Source organism: Echiichthys vipera (assembly GCF_963691815.1).
Source record: "Echiichthys vipera genome assembly, chromosome: 19".
In the NCBI taxonomy this organism is placed as follows: Eukaryota; Metazoa; Chordata; class Actinopteri; order Perciformes; family Trachinidae; genus Echiichthys; species Echiichthys vipera.
Window position 1 is genome coordinate 20659662 of NC_139844.1, and position 15236 is coordinate 20674897.

The window sequence follows — 15236 nt, forward strand, 5'->3', positions numbered from 1 at the left end:
AGCCCAACCCACAGCTCGGACGACTCTTTGTCCGTTTTTAATGAATGCGTCAGTAACAAAAGAGAATATTACCTCAAAGGCTCACGTACATCTGGGACACAGCGCTTATGAGGTAGAAGAGAGCAAACAACTTTAGGATGTTCTGTAGGTCGGAGTCTGTTCCAAGTAAATGCACCTTTATATAACGACTCTGTAGAACATAAAACTCACCTGTACATTATGAGTTTTGTTTAATTTAAAACCGATTACTGCAGGTAATCTAGTACAGTGAGACCTCTTATTGCATGGCTTTGGTGAAGACTAACTCTGATTGGTTGATTATAGCATTCTCATCTCATCTCATCTCATCTCATCTTCATCCGCTAATCCGGGGTCGGGTCGAGGGGGCAGCAGCTCCAGCAGGGGACCCCAAACTTCCCTTTTCCGGGCCACATTAACCAGCTCCAACTGGGGGATCCCGAGGCGTTCCCAGGCCAGTGTGGAGATCTAATCTCTCCACCTAGTCCTGGGTCTTCCCCGAGGCCTCCTCCCAGCTGGACGTGCCTGGAACACCTCCCTAGGAAGGCGCCCAGGGGGGCATCCTTACTAGATGCACGAACCACCTCAACTGGCTGACATTTAGGAATAACAGACCGCTTATATGGATGCAGGTCCGATCATAGACTCTGAAAGACCCTTTTTAAATCATATCTCATATATATCTCAGAGCATTTTAGATGCAAACATATAAACGATGCTGTGTGACCCAACGATTCCTGTTAAAACATCTAAACCCAATCTTTCCTTGAACTTTGTCTTAGTGCACCATCCTCTCATGTGCTACAATTCTTTTAAAAACACAAATAAAATATAAAAATATAAATAAAAACTTGTCTGCCGTCCTTTAGCTTTTAAATGTGACACAAACACACCTGTTGCATTACCTTTGGGTGCCAGACCGACTGATCAAATGCATGTTCCTGAAACACATCATTTATGTAACTGTAACTAGTTTCCACTGCATTTGGTGGCGTATTGAAATAGATGTATGAAATAATTGGGAATTTACTTTCCTTCACCGATGACCCTTTAAGTGTGCACTCATCAGATAAAAAAAATCAAAGTGATCTGATAATTTATTAATGATGAGTAACAGGAATTAATGACACATCCTACATTAATTCACTGCATCGCTTAACTATGTTTAGCCTCATTATAAAGTGCCAGCTGCACATTTGAATCTGAAATGGTCCAACAATCACATCATGTCAGCTCACTATGTCAGACATTAGATAAACTACTACACTAAGGGTTGATCAACTCATATTTAATGTTATTATTTATGTAATTATGAAGATACACTGTATATTTTTATATTATATCACACATTTTAAATTCAGGTCTCATTTTGTCTCTGTTAAGAAGAATAAATGCAGCATTGTCTTCGGTTATGAAATGTGTACAAGGTATTTCCTTTTTTTATTTAAATGATCCATTCAAGCCAACTGCTCACATGATCAGAGTCTGTAGCAGCCAAGAGAACAATCATTTTCAATAAACCATCGCCTAGCAACGCGTTGGGGTTGTCAAGAGACAACATCAGCAAATACAGCATGATGACAGCACTTCGTCCACTAACACAATGAAGACAGTGACAGGAAATCTAGATTTACACCCATACTTGATCGTATTCAAAGGCGTATTACAGTGATATACATGTATTTTTTGTTTCTTTAAGGTTTTGTTTTATAAGCAGGGTCAATGCAGGATGGATGGACCAAAACCTTTATAAAATAAAAATAAAAATATGCTGAAATCTCATATTTTTTACTCAGTATATATACTTCCATAGCTATAAGGCTGCTCTCAACCTGTGCCCTTCCTAACAACCCTGACCGAGGTATGATCAGGTTAGATAGTAGACTAATCATTTGCCTCAGGATGATGTCACTTCCTCTCTCCACTATCGTCCTATATAAGCGGGCTCTGTTGCGGAGAGGTGTCGGTGGAGAGACCGGAGAGGACGGAGGCTGCCGGGTCACCGATGCTGCTGCTGCTGCCGCTGCTGCTGCAGGAAATCTAGCTCTCCAGAAATACAGAAAAAGGCTGCTAAGTTTACTTCAGGATGCGTCCGTGAAACCCACCGAGTGTCTCGAAAAGGGGTGAAATCGCACCATCTGATCTAAGCTTCGCGATTTTTTTTCTATTCCTGGAGAGCTTCCTGCGCCTCCTTTATCCAAAAACATGATCGGGAGAGGACTGCTCGTTTTGACAATACTGTCCAACTGCGGTAAGGAAAATGCTCATTGAAGTCCAAGCGACACCATCCGTGCATGTGTAGGGCTTAGATCCGCGCCGGAGATGTGACCGCCTGGATTCAGCACCGAGGACAGCGACGCGCATCCTTGATTGCGGCGGCGGATGGAGTGAATTCACCTGCGCCTTTGGCACATTCGGTCCCCTGTCACCGGGACCGTGTCGCTGTGTTTTAGTAACAGTGAGAATAACATCAGATCTTCAGGGATTATAGAAAGAATGATAGGATGATGCATCTTTTCCTTTCTCTCCCTGCAGCCCTGTCATTGCCAGTGACTCCGAGTCAGCTGGAGAATGAGGACGTAAAGGTAAAGCTGTTGACATCATTAAAAGCTTTTTCACTGTTTCACTGTGTTATTGTAGAAGTAGTGGTATACAGCAACCTGCTACTACTGTGTGTAAACCAGATGCTTCCTCATTATAGTGTGACAGTCATTGCACTTGTAATGCTCTATTGCTTCAAGCTATTTGAACTCACTTAAGTACTTTCTCTATTGGTGGCAATGTCAGTGCGACCTTGTTCTAATTTATTCTAAGTCTTTACCTCCATGGTTATTGCTGGATCACGGAGCATTTCACCTCTTGATGGAGAGAGAGAGAGAGAGAGAGAGAGAGAGAGAGAGAGAGAGAGAGAGAGAGAGAGAGAGAGAGAGAGGGAGAGGGAGAGTGGGAGAGAGAGGGAGAGAGAGAGAGAGAGACAGAGAGAGAGAGAGAGGGGGGGGAGAGGGAGAGAGAGAGAGAGAGAGAGAGAGAGAGAGAGAGAGAGAGAGAGAGAGAGAGAGAGAGAGAGAGAGGGAGAGAGGGAGAGAGGGAGAGAGGGAGAGAGGGAGAGAGGGAGAGAGGGAGAGAGAGAGAGAGAGAGAGAGGGAGAGAGAGAGAGGGAGGGAGAGGGAGAGAGAAGTTTCTGGAGCAAGTTCTGGACAGATGAGAATATAAAGGGTAGATGTGTAAAATAAACATTCAAAGATCTGGCAGGCAGAAGCAGAAAGTGTTGAACAGAAGAAGAAGAAGAAGAAGAAAAAAATCATCTGGCACGTGGGATTGGCTTGACATTGAAGCTCAATGGGAGTCGAAATGATTTTGATCTCTCATCTGAGAGTTTCACATCTTTGAATTAGTGGCTTAGTTAGCACAAGCGCAGCATTCAAAGAGAAGCCGATGCATTTGGATGTGTAAAGCGGTGTGGATTTATTCTACAGTCATAACTCATCCTGGTGGCAAAGGCATCCTGGTTTAGAGGGATATAAGGAATATCTGAATGTCACAGAATGTCTTTCTTTTATAGTCATTCTGCTGCTCCGTGTGTGTCTGCAGGTGATAAAATGCATTGTGGAGGCGCTGGCAGATGTGCTATCAAGGCCTCGCCCCATGCCCGTCAGTCAGGAGTGTTTGGTCACGCTGAAGACAGGTGAGCCCCACCCAAAGGAGCACACACTCAATTCAGTCTCACTCAGTATTTTCTTTTATTACATACCTCAGTTATGATCATGTTAACATCATTTTGGCTACAGTTAATGCCTTCATATAATAGAATATCTATTTAAAAAAAGGATTTAATGTTTATTTTTATAGGGACACATTTATGGACCAACGCCCCTAAATGGGCCTTTATACAAGTACATAAAACTCAACAAGAAAATAAAAAACACACAGCATAAATGTAGAGCTATATGCCAGTGAGCACCTTATGAGTCTGGTTATTTAGGATGTTATTTATGGAATAGTTTGATTTGCAACTTTAATGAGATCAAAACATATTTAGTTTTGGGGTATGGCAGTGGGGGGGCCAAGAAGTTACACATGTGAAACGTCACTTGCAGCATGAAATTATGAAATCAAACGTTTTCTTATCCATTAACCTTTAACCTTTAACTTCTGATGGAGAGCAAGATCTGGAAGAAAAGGACACTGTTCTCTTAATGTCTACTTTTTTCACCTAAAAAACTTAAATTCAAAATTGTATCAACGTGGGACGGAGAAAAGAAAACTTTTAAACCATAATGCAATGATAAAACTCGAGCCAATATCCAGTCTCATATCAGGATATGACCAAAAGATGATGTCATCCTCTTTGATGTATTTCCCTTAATGTCCTAACATCTTAATTAAACTGCTGAGTTCCCAGGAAGACACTGTTTTAGGGTTTTCACATCCCATCTCATGCTGTCATGTATATCATAAAGATGTACTGTACTACAGTGATGATTATGTAACATGAGTATGAAATGATTTTCAAAATGCTGCAGCCTACAGGGATTGTAGTAAAGGCTTCTTATTTATATGTTTAAACAGATCTAAAGAAGCAGGTTTAGCTTCTGGGTTTTTGGGCAGTTTTCCAAACCTTCATTATATAGGACAGACAGGAAATGGGGTGAGCGAGAAAGTGGGGGAAGCATGCAGCAAAGGGCCGCAGGTCAGAGTCGAACCCGCGGCTGTTGCCTCGAGGACCTTCAGTCTCTTTACATGGTGCGACTGCTCCAACCCCTGTACCACCGGCCGCCCCAAGCTTTTGTTTTGACCATATTCATCATTATTATCATCCCCTTCCTACAAACTAGATCCAGGACTGAAACAAGCCAGCCCACACTGGAGCGACGCCACCTTTTCCTTTTTTTTTTTATTGAGAGCATGATGACCACATCTTGAGGTTAATGGATTGATGCGATAGTGGCCGGGTAAAAAACCCTGCTCTGTTATAAAAGCGGGTCAGGAGCACTCAGTAACTATTCAGTTACATAGCCAGTGTTTTACCTCGATGCTGTCCTTATTGCATAAAATCGATCGCAGCATTACTCACCGAGCGTTTGCTACTGAGAGAGGGAAACTGTACACCACCAGAGGGATGCAAAGAGAGAAGAGGGGGGAGAAAAGGGCTGCATGACTGTACAGTTAGTTGTCTCTGCTTTGTGCTCGCTGCGTACAGTATACAGTGCTGTTTGAGGATCAGCAGAAAGTTCGGTGCTCACTTCTGCTGCAATTCAACGGGGGAGTCTCTGTGGGCCAAATGATTAATTGTGCTCTTGCTTTGAAAGCAGTAAATTTCAGGGCAATTAACTCTGACGAAACCACTAAAGCAAAGTGCTGAGTCCTGTACAAAAAAATAAATAAAAAAGCGAAGGGGTTAGACGTATACCTGTGTTTTACTCCCTGCGGGATCCCATTATTGCCCTTTCTGTTCTTTCCATACTTCAGTGGTACATTTGACAACTCACACCCATGTTTGTGTGTGTGTGCGTGTGTGTGTACATGCGTATGTGTGTGTGCGTGTGCGTGTGCGTGTGCGTGTGCGTGCGCGTGTGCGTGTGCGTGCGTGTGTGTGTGTGTGTGTTACGCAGATGACAGGCTTGTTTCTATCCTTCGCCATCACAACTTTCTGAAGGAGCTGCAGGAGATCGCCGTTCAAGGTGAGTCACAGATCTCAAACAGCTTACGTCTGTGTATGTGCCAAGCGTGCTCGTTTATAAGTGTATGAAGACAGGAAATGAAGCAAAGACACAATGCTTGAATGGCTCGTTTTAATCGTAGGTGGTCAGGAGAGAGCTCATGTGCAGAGAGACCATGGTAAACCTGAACCGACCACACAGACCCCTCGGACTGCAGAGGATGCTGCTGGTAAGAAGCTCAAGAGATGTAATAATAGAAAAAAAAAAGCATGAACCTACTTCTTATCACATTTCAGCCACTTCCATTTTTGAGAACTCTCTCTAATCAGCATTTTTAAATGCACCAGCTGTCAAAATGATGTACCACTTCCATTATTTTAACTTTGATGTTGTCAGCAAAGCAGGGCTGGCAAACGAGATACGCTGAGGTGAATTTAAACTCTGCGGAGGCTTTCTGTGAACAGAATCAGGGCATACACAAGGTCCTTCCACCTGACAGCACACCTGGCTTTTTTTAGGTCAGTGCCAGACTTCCTGTAGAGCACGCAGTAGATGAGTGGCAATAACAAGTAAGAACAAGTACTGTAATGACTAATAACGTGCACCAACCCTTACCCGTATGTTGCTGACAGCCAGATTAATGTCATGTAAAATGTGACATACTTACCCACTCCACTATACAATAAAAACACACAGATTTGACAGCTATAACACAAAATGACACTGACAATAAACTGTTGTGCTCCTGCGTAAGCACCTTCTTTTAACATCAAAGCAAAAATCAATGTCCTCCAGTAAATTAAATCCCTACCCCTCCCTGTTTTCAGATCGATCCATGTTGGAGGCTTTAGGAGGCCCAGGTGAACGATCCATCCTGTCCCAGAAGAGGAAGGCAGGAAACGGAGACGGGGAGGAAGAAAAGGAAGACAGCCTCGGAGATAGAGAGACACTGGAGGACCGTGACGTCGTTGAAGAGGTGCAAGAGAAGAGCGAAAACGAGGAGAGCCCGGAGAGTCACGTCACCGAGTCTGTGGAGGAGTCGAGTGAGGGCAAGGATGAAAAGAGGGAGGGAGAAGAAGAAGAATATGAAGTGAAGAGAACTCATTCAGAGGAGGAAAGCATGATCAAGGATAAGAAAGGCAAGTAGATATTATCTTTCTTCGTGTAGGCCTTGGTTACAATTACAAAACACTAAAAGGAAAAACAAACAAAGCAAAACTCACAAGATGCATATTCAGATTTTGAGCTTGACATTTTAAGTGCAAGGCAAGTCTTATGTATTTATTGGAGACATAAATTACATCCGAGCAAATTAAAATATGCAATAAAGCTGACCAAAGGCAGATAGCAGAATCTTAAGACAGTGAGAGTGCAGTGCTTTGTAGCCGCCTGCCACCACAGAACTGGGTGATTGATGGGAGTGCTTCCATCTACATGATGAAATCAGACCCCCCCACGACAGGGGATCAAGGCCAACATGGCTGGCGTACTAACAGCACACCAACTGAAATGATTAAATGTCTCCATGTCCCAGAATTCAAATGAGCTGCATGGTTACAGCAGGAATCATCCACTATGATCACTATCCTTTCATCAAGACGGCAATCAAGGTTTTGCTTTTTTTTGCCTGAGCTGAGCCATTCTCTGAGAACGGCAAAGTACAAGGAAATATCTATAAAAGGGAGCTCCTGCCAAGTCATCCGATTGCTCCAGTCGTGCCGTTAATTCCCATAAAGCACAGCTAGCAGTACTGGGGGGTCGAAGCTGCCAGTTGGCAAGAAATATTTCATTACAAGAAGTGGAGTCTTGCTGATGGTGGGAAGTATTCTGGCAGTGGTCTGATAGGTGTTTAAAAAACAAAAGAAATAATCTAAATGATTAAAAGAAATGAGACAGGCACCTCTAAAATAGTCATATACAGTACAATATATATACTTTTGTATTTATTTATTATTGTCATTGTTATTATTATTATTATTATTGTTGTTGTTGTTGTTGTTGTTGTTGCCCCCCCCTTGAATATTCACTGTTGAGTTTGGGAGTGTCTACAAATGTCAATGCATGTGTGACTGTACTGTATGTTCTTTAATGCTAAAGAAACACCAATAAATATATTGGTAAAAAAAACAAAAACAAACAGAGAAAACCGAGTAAAGAAAATCTCATTCTTCATGTTTATGTTCCCTGTCCCCAGGTTCTGGATCTGGTGAAAAGAGAGATACGGCCAGAATCAAATCAAAAGAGAAGAAGTCTGATGATGAAGACGAATGGGATAAAAACAAGAGATCTGCATTTTCCCCGCACAGGCCTAAACAACAAGAGGAACAAGAGGAGGAGGAGGAGGATGAAGAGGAGATGAAGAGAGAGGATAGGGAGAGCCTAAAGCGTTGGACCAAGAGGGGTAAGGCTTTTCCAATGAGGAAGAAAGCGGTCGGAAAGGAGGCGCAGCGGCTCGACAGTCAGCGGGAAGCGCCTCACCACTCGAAAGAGGTCACAGAGGAAGAAGAGGAGAAGAAGAAACGAAGCATGCAGAGGAGTCCAGAGGAGAAGGAGCTGCAGATGATTGCGAAAAGGGGACCTGAGGAGAGGAGGGAGTCAGAGGAAGAGGGGAGCGCCAGCCGGAAGGTATTCTGTCCATCCCTTTGTCTCCAAATAAGTGTTGTAACTTTGAGAAGAGGATAATACGGCAGTTCAACAAGCTGGAAAATACATTTTTTTACTTTTCTTCTTGAAGTTAGAAAAATCGGTAAATATGAAGCTACTGCCAGCAGCCAGTAGCTTCATATTTAGTAGCTTAGCATAGCATAAAGACTGGGTACAGGGGGAAACAGCTAACCCGGCTCTGTCCAAGGGTAACAAAAGCTGTGGTCACTTCTTAAGACTGTGCTACAGTGGCTTTTAAGGCCGCAAACTGCCTTATAGCTACATGTTTGTTGTAGCAGTGAGTCAAAAAGAGGTGATTCTGGTCGTAATGAGGCTTTGCTCACAGCAAAAAGCACTTATGCATGTAAGCTGATTGTGTTCAGATACATGTAGAGTTTGTGTTCACATATATATGCGATTCTTTGCACTCTGAGTATCTTTTCCTCACTTGCCGTTCTCTCACTTTATCTGCAGGAGCCAGAGATCGAAAGCCTGGCAGCCATCGAGTCAGAGCTGGAAAACGTTGCCCAGAAACTCCATGAGATGCGGCGAGGCTGAGAGAGCGATTGGTAAAAACAAAAATTGACACCGCAACCTCCTCTGCCTCCTCGTCCTCCTCCGCTTTACCAGCTGCCTGGTTTCCACAGATAGAGCTTTACGAATATGTGACAGGATTTTATCTTTCGCTACTTTTCTGGAGGATGCCCACTCGCGCCGCACCGCTGCAGTCCTCTTTGTGACATCCTGTCCCTCACATAGATTAGCGTACAGTACTGTAGATGCACATTGCAGCTAGACACGCGTACTAAAAAACAAACAAATGCGCACGTTCGGTGCAATTGAACACGTGCATTTAATATTCAGAACACACAGCAAGGCTCCTAAAGGAAAAACCTCTCCGTCAGTGAAGGCTGACAGCTGGTTTTCCTTCATTATCTCTGACAATCATCTCTCTCTTTCTGTAAATGTATCTGTTACTTTAACACTCACATTTGATACCAACAGTTATATGTTATTAACAGTCGAGGCAGATCAGGTAAATGCACACCAACAAGGTGAGGGTGTATAGTAACGGCATGTGTACACGTACAAAGCTCTTTCTGGGACGCTCACTTATGGGGAAGCAGAAGACGTAGATGCTTACTTATTATACAGTAGACACAGTTGACTCTATTCAAGCCAAGGCAATAAGTGAACATTTTTAGCAGATTAATGAACTGTAATTAAGTTGTGTAATAAGTACAATAAATTGAATAGTTTCCCTTGAAGTTTCTGTGAGTTTGGTAAATCATTTGAATGCCTCTAAAATCAAATGAGAGAGTTAATGCGATAAACTCAGCGTACTAACACATTTACAACTGTGTAATGGGCTGTTTAACTGATACAACTGGTGATTTTCCATCCCTTAAATTACGATAATGAAATGTAAGTGAAACAAGTGAATTACCAGTGTGAAGATTCAATCATTACTGTTTAAAGGTCCAATGCTCATTTTCAGATTCTTATTTGTATTTCGGGTTATTACCGGAACGTATTTACATAATTCAATGTTCCAAAAACACATTATATTTATCATACTGTCTCCAAGACCCTTTAAGACCCCCTCCTGAAAAATCCCAGTCTGCTCTGATTGGTCAGCGTTTCCAGGTCCTCTTTATCTGCACTCTCAGCATCTCTGCATCCTCATTGCAGCCGGGGAATAACTGTAACTGCACTGTAGCGGCACTTTCAACCTATATATAGTATAGTTTTGACATAACAACCTGCTTTATAATATAAAAAGAAAACATGCAAATCTCACATTTCTTTACAATAAGGGACCTTTAATGCACTTGTATACTGTTTTATTACTCACACAGCTCATAGTGAGCCTGGCTTCTCACTGTAGAGTCACACTGACTCATACTGTAGATACAGTTGGTTGTGTTTGTGGGCGAAGAAGCTGAGAAGATGAATCATCTCTCTGATACACAAGCTGTTCATACAGTAAACTGGAGATCAAAATTAGAGAACAAAGAGTTAAAACTGGATTTATTCTGAAATAATTTTTTTTTTAACTGTTCAGAATTTGATAGAATATCAGCTGTGGCTATAGCACTGCTGTCCTAGCATTGTTTCACAAGGCACTTCAACAAAAACCTTTATTTTGTGAAAAGAAACAGTGAGTATAATTAGAGAACGGTAACCATTGTGTCAGAAGAGAAGATTTAAACCATGTTTTCTTCGGGCTATAGGATTAAAAAATGAACAGGAAGTGTAGAGACCACAGCTTTGAATGACTTCAGCACATCCGCGCCCACAGGACATCACTAGTTTCTCACACTGCTCTGGTTTGATCTTGGTCCACTCTTCTTCAGTCTCTTCCAAAGTTCAGTAACTTCAGTAACTGTAGTGGGTTTCTTAGACATTACTTTGTCGCCAAGGATTTTCCAGGGATTCTCTATGGTAATGTGGTAAATAAATCAAGTATTAATACTTTGTTCTCTGTGTTTGATCTCCAGTGTATATTCAAGACAACAACATTTGAACTCTTAGTTTTGGCAGAATCACGTTATTCATTGGTTCCTACTATTAAAACGAAAGAGCCAGTATTATCAGTATTCATGTTGGGGCTCTATCGCAGAAGTTTTTTTTACTTTTTAATGGATTGAAAGGAGACACGTATAGAATATGGCAGAGGAGAAACTGAAAATGCAAAACAAGTTCTGCTTTTCATCTGGCTCAAGTTTATGCAAATAAACTGAAGAGTCTTTGAAAGCTTGAATACCAAGAGAAAAGATTTTCCCTGCATGATAAACTCAGCATTGCTGCTATTTGAAGGTGGTTTTGTATTTTGTATCACACACTCATCATACACAGACAATTCAACATGTATGCCACACATGCATACTTATTTTTACTATACTAAACATATATTTAGATCATTGTGCAGCAAACTATTATACTGTGGATCAGAGATACTCATTTAAGGCTGTGAAGATCTCCTTCAAGATTTATGTAAATGGCTACCAAAACAAGCTGAAAATCTCATGAAAAAAAATCCATGGCAACAAAATGAAAAGGGCAGCAGATGGCGACATTAGACTGTCTCAGTGCTCCTTTTCAAAGGTGAGTGCTGTCAGCGAGAGAGATCTGAAAAGGCCACCGTGTCTGGAACCCAGGTACATTTATTTTCATCTTGTCTAATGAAATGTAAAAACAAGCGGCATTGCTTCGCATCAATGCATTAAAATATTTAAAATATCCTCTTCAGCTAACAAATCAATAGGGGGCAATTTGGTAAACAGCCACCAGTTCTTTGCATTATTAATATTGTTCGCTGCATGAGAACTCATACATTTTTTAGCTACTCTGTTTAGGGAAGAAGGCCTTAATGCACGATGGTACATACACTTGAGTGGAAAGTGGAAGAACAACCAACAAATGTTACTCCTGTGGTGGGGATAAAACCATCAATTCCCTCCTGATTGACTATTTTACCAATTTCATTGCATTCAGCTGCAGATCTGATGTAGTGAAGGTTGATTTCCTGCACTCTGGCTCTGGGAGAGTGATATTATTGATATATACTAATGAATACTTGCTCTGCCTAAGATGTCAAAAGTTAAACATGATCCAGTGATGTTCTAGTTGTGCAAACATCGTGGGTCCTGGATGCTTAGTTTGAGGTGTTGCTGTCAATAGATCTTATGGACCGAACATAATGGAAGACAAATACAATTGGAGAAAACTCATGTTTGTATAAAAAATATAACATTTTATTTCCAGCTACAAAGTGAAACATGTAACATTTTTGTCACACTTCTCAATAAAATAGTACAAAATACTGTTGACATAAAATACACTATCGATACATTTGGAAGCACAGGACAAATTTGGCTTTTAAATTAACTTAAGCTGTACAAATATATACAACATTTACACATCAACAATACAAAAGGAATGAAATAACAATTCTTCCAGTCTTTTTCTTCTATTTCGTACAAAATAGACACTTCGTTCCTATAGACATTTGGTTTCTTCCTTCTCACCTGAATCAGTAATAGTCAATACGTCTTTTTTTTTTCTTTTCTCAGTGCCTTGTCAAAACCCACTGCGTTCTATATCTAACCTTAAACTCAGCATGCTGCTTGCTTTCTCATCCACATGCTGGGCGGAAACTCTGACCTCTCCTCTACTCTGTGAGAAGGGTGAACAGCGTAGAGACAAGGCCGACATTCAAGCCTGCGCTAACAGACACACACATACACACACACACTCACACACTCACACACACAAGGACACATTCAGACCTGTTTGTACAGGGGAACACTGGCCCGCTGTGGTCTGCGTGCGCCATCTACAGCTGCTTAGAGTTTCCAGGTCTGGTCTGGGCTCGGAGGGTGGAGGGAGTTATTAGATGCCTCATTTAGAGAGGAGGTCAAGGTTTAGATAAGGTATAGAAAGCATACAGTAAAATGGACGGGTCTTTAAAGGGGATTTCAAGGGGAATGGGAGGCAACCTGACAGTAGGTTTGTCAAAAATAGAAGTTATAGTGCAGGAATCTCTCGGAGCTGCTATGCAACCCTCTGTCTGAGTCTATGTGGCTGATAAGCACCAGCCGTACAAAACACATAGACACTTCGACAAGTGTCTGGACTACTTTTACAATGAGAAAATGACAAATGAAACATTTAAAAAACATTTATACTGAGCTGCAAAATGAGATGGAGTTCTGTTTGTTTTCAAGTCATAAGCTGCGATCGTCCTTCAGTGGCTTTAGGCCATGTCTCCCATCATCTTCTTGTAATACATGGACTCGAAGATGTCGTTCTCCCCGGGGCAGTTGTGGTGGCAGGCGCAGGACTTGATGAACATCATGTGCTTCTTCATGACCTGTCCGTCGGGGCATTTGAACTCCATGGGCAGGGTGGTGGTTCTGTGGGGGGTGCAGCAGCGTCCGTCCAGGCAGACGCCACAGAACTTGGGCCTGTAGGACTTGGTGGTGGTGCAGCCGGAGATCTCAAACTTCATGGGCTTGGAGAGTCTGGGAGTACGGATGCACTTTTTCCCTTTCTGTAAGAGGAAAATGAATAGACGACAACTTAATTAAGCATTCTTTGGCTATTTAAGTGCTGCTACTTTATCTGTAGAGTTCATGAAAGCGGTGCAGTTTCACAAAACTCACCCTGATGCTCTGCTCCAGCTGTGATTCACATGGTCGCACCATACACAACCGGGTCTGTTTCTCCAGGCGGCATTCGCGGTTATCATTGGTGACCCTGGTGGAAATCCCAAGGCCGCAGGTCTTAGAGCACGCGCTCCACTCAGTAGTCTGAACCAGGCAGTTCTCCCTCATCAGGGAGGGATCTGGGCCATAGGTCTCCTCCTCTCTGTAGGCTGTAAATACAGAAGCAAACACTGGGTCAGAAAGACAGTCCTGATAATGTCTCATCTCTGTTTAAAGATCAACAAAGAAACAACAATCTTTTGCACTTATAGAAAAAGGAGACTAACTTACCGGCCAAAGCAGAGCCCATGAAACTGTGTCTGTTGGGAGAATCACACTCCCATTCCTCGCAGCACTTCCCTGGCACCTTGACACGTCTTGGCATGGGGCAGTCGGGGCTGGGCAGCCTGACATCCATAGAGCAAAGAGGGACACAGCCCACGGCTCCATCCAGACAGGTACACTGGTACTTGCAGCTGCTCTGGAAAGTCTCTCCGCTCTTGTACATCATGCCTCCGAACACACAGGTGGCTCCCTCTCGAGCTGTGGGAGGGGAAAGGACAAGAGAAAAGGGTCACGATCCGGTTCATTCTTTAAGGATAGTTAATGATCTACAGCAGGACGTCACGGAACGAAAAGTCAATTCTCAATGGCTCACCTGTGCACACTCCTATGCGTCTGTTGATGGGGGCTCCGAAGTCACAGTAGAGGCCTTTGTGTGGGTCACAGAGGTCTTTCTCAGTGCAGAGCTCCCCCATCTGTTTGGCGCAAACCCTGCAGCAGCCGCAGCCATCCAGCACCAGGCTCACTCCTGGGGGGCACTGAGGGGGAGTGGAGGGGCACGAACACTGGTTGCCGCACTCCTGACCTGCAGCCTGAACATACAGACACATGCTTGGTTAAATATCATCTCCACAAAGTGTATTAAAGTTATAGTTACACTCCCACTACATTGAGAACAGAGTGTACTTTAAGGTTAGAGTGTATGTCATGCTTCAGTAGTAAAGTTTAAAGACTCAAAGCATTGCCCATATATATTTAAAGCCTGAGCTTCCAACTCAAAAACAACAACAGCAGTATAAAGTGTTTCTGTCTTACCATGTATGAGAGCATGATGCACAGGAAAGGCAGCAAAATCATTTTCTTCATTCCAGCAGACATCTTTTCTTCCTTGTAGAAATAGATTCTAGTTTTTCCTTAAAGTCTTGTTGAGGAAGTCTTCCTTTAGTCTCAGAGTTTGAGCTTGAGAAACCGTTTCTGATCAAGTTGATCTCTTGTCTCGTGGCGTTTCTCTTCTGCTCCGGTCACAGTCTTTTCCGTTCTGTCTTTGTGAAAGCTAGAGTTTAGCTTCGGTAGAGAAGTTGATCTGAGTTCTGACTGCAGAGCCCGGCTCCCTTTATACTCGCTGGCCCTCGCAGCACGTCACTGGGGGCTGAATGGAGAGCCAGCCCTTGGACAAACATGGACATACTTGGCATTCTTTCCTCGCTTCCTGACCCCCACTCCAGACATCCCACATTCCTGCTGTCTGAAGGCAAGGCTCTGCTGCTCCGCCAAACAACACTGTCTCTCTCTCAGAGCGGGCTTTCATCTGGAATGGGAGGTTAAGTCTGGTTAGAGGCCTGGGACCCCACACTGGGAATTCCTGAAGACTGACTTCACAAACGGACAGCCGGTACCTATAAATATTAATTAAAAAAAGACA

The 15236-nt window shown here is 42.8% G+C and overlaps 2 protein-coding genes across 2 annotated transcripts; one reads left to right on the plus strand and one right to left on the minus strand.

Annotated features, from left to right (window-relative positions):
• Positions 1-2002: 2002 nt before the first annotated feature.
• Positions 2003-9528, plus strand: LOC310961638 (uncharacterized protein). The gene is made up of 8 exons (XM_083933784.1): positions 2003-2269; positions 2554-2603; positions 3610-3703; positions 5631-5699; positions 5821-5907; positions 6506-6817; positions 7873-8303; positions 8796-9528. The coding sequence occupies exons 1-8, from the start codon at positions 2224-2226 to the stop codon at positions 8877-8879; spliced, it is 1173 nt and encodes a 390-aa protein (XP_083789910.1). The 5' UTR covers positions 2003-2223; the 3' UTR covers positions 8880-9528.
• Positions 9529-12090: 2562 nt separating this feature from the next.
• ccn2a (cellular communication network factor 2a) lies at positions 12091-14877 on the minus strand. The gene is made up of 5 exons (XM_083933558.1): positions 14630-14877; positions 14190-14406; positions 13823-14074; positions 13490-13701; positions 12091-13377 (listed from the first exon to the last, which is right to left on the minus strand). The coding sequence occupies exons 1-5, from the start codon at positions 14690-14692 to the stop codon at positions 13081-13083; spliced, it is 1041 nt and encodes a 346-aa protein (XP_083789684.1). The 5' UTR covers positions 14693-14877; the 3' UTR covers positions 12091-13080.
• Between the last annotated feature and the right edge of the window lie 359 nt (positions 14878-15236).

What these genes read in the sequence shown, in the direction of transcription:
- ccn2a (XM_083933558.1), bottom strand. Translation starts at nt 14,692, where the DNA reads ATGTCTGCTGGAATGAAGAAAATGATTTTGCTGCCTTTCCTGTGCATC. An exon ending in CATGGGCTCTGCTTTGGCCG is followed by an intron (nt 13,702 to 13,822) that starts GTAAGTTAGTCT and finishes CTGTATTTACAG; the next exon opens with CCTACAGAGAGGAGGAGACC. An exon ending in AGCTGGAGCAGAGCATCAGG is followed by an intron (nt 13,378 to 13,489) that starts GTGAGTTTTGTG and finishes TTCCTCTTACAG; the next exon opens with AAAGGGAAAAAGTGCATCCG.
- LOC310961638 (XM_083933784.1), top strand. Translation starts at nt 2,224, where the DNA reads ATGATCGGGAGAGGACTGCTCGTTTTGACAATACTGTCCAACTGCG. An exon ending in TTTGGTCACGCTGAAGACAG is followed by an intron (nt 3,704 to 5,630) that starts GTGAGCCCCACC and finishes TGTGTTACGCAG; the next exon opens with ATGACAGGCTTGTTTCTATC. An exon ending in GACTGCAGAGGATGCTGCTG is followed by an intron (nt 5,908 to 6,505) that starts GTAAGAAGCTCA and finishes CCCTGTTTTCAG; the next exon opens with ATCGATCCATGTTGGAGGCT.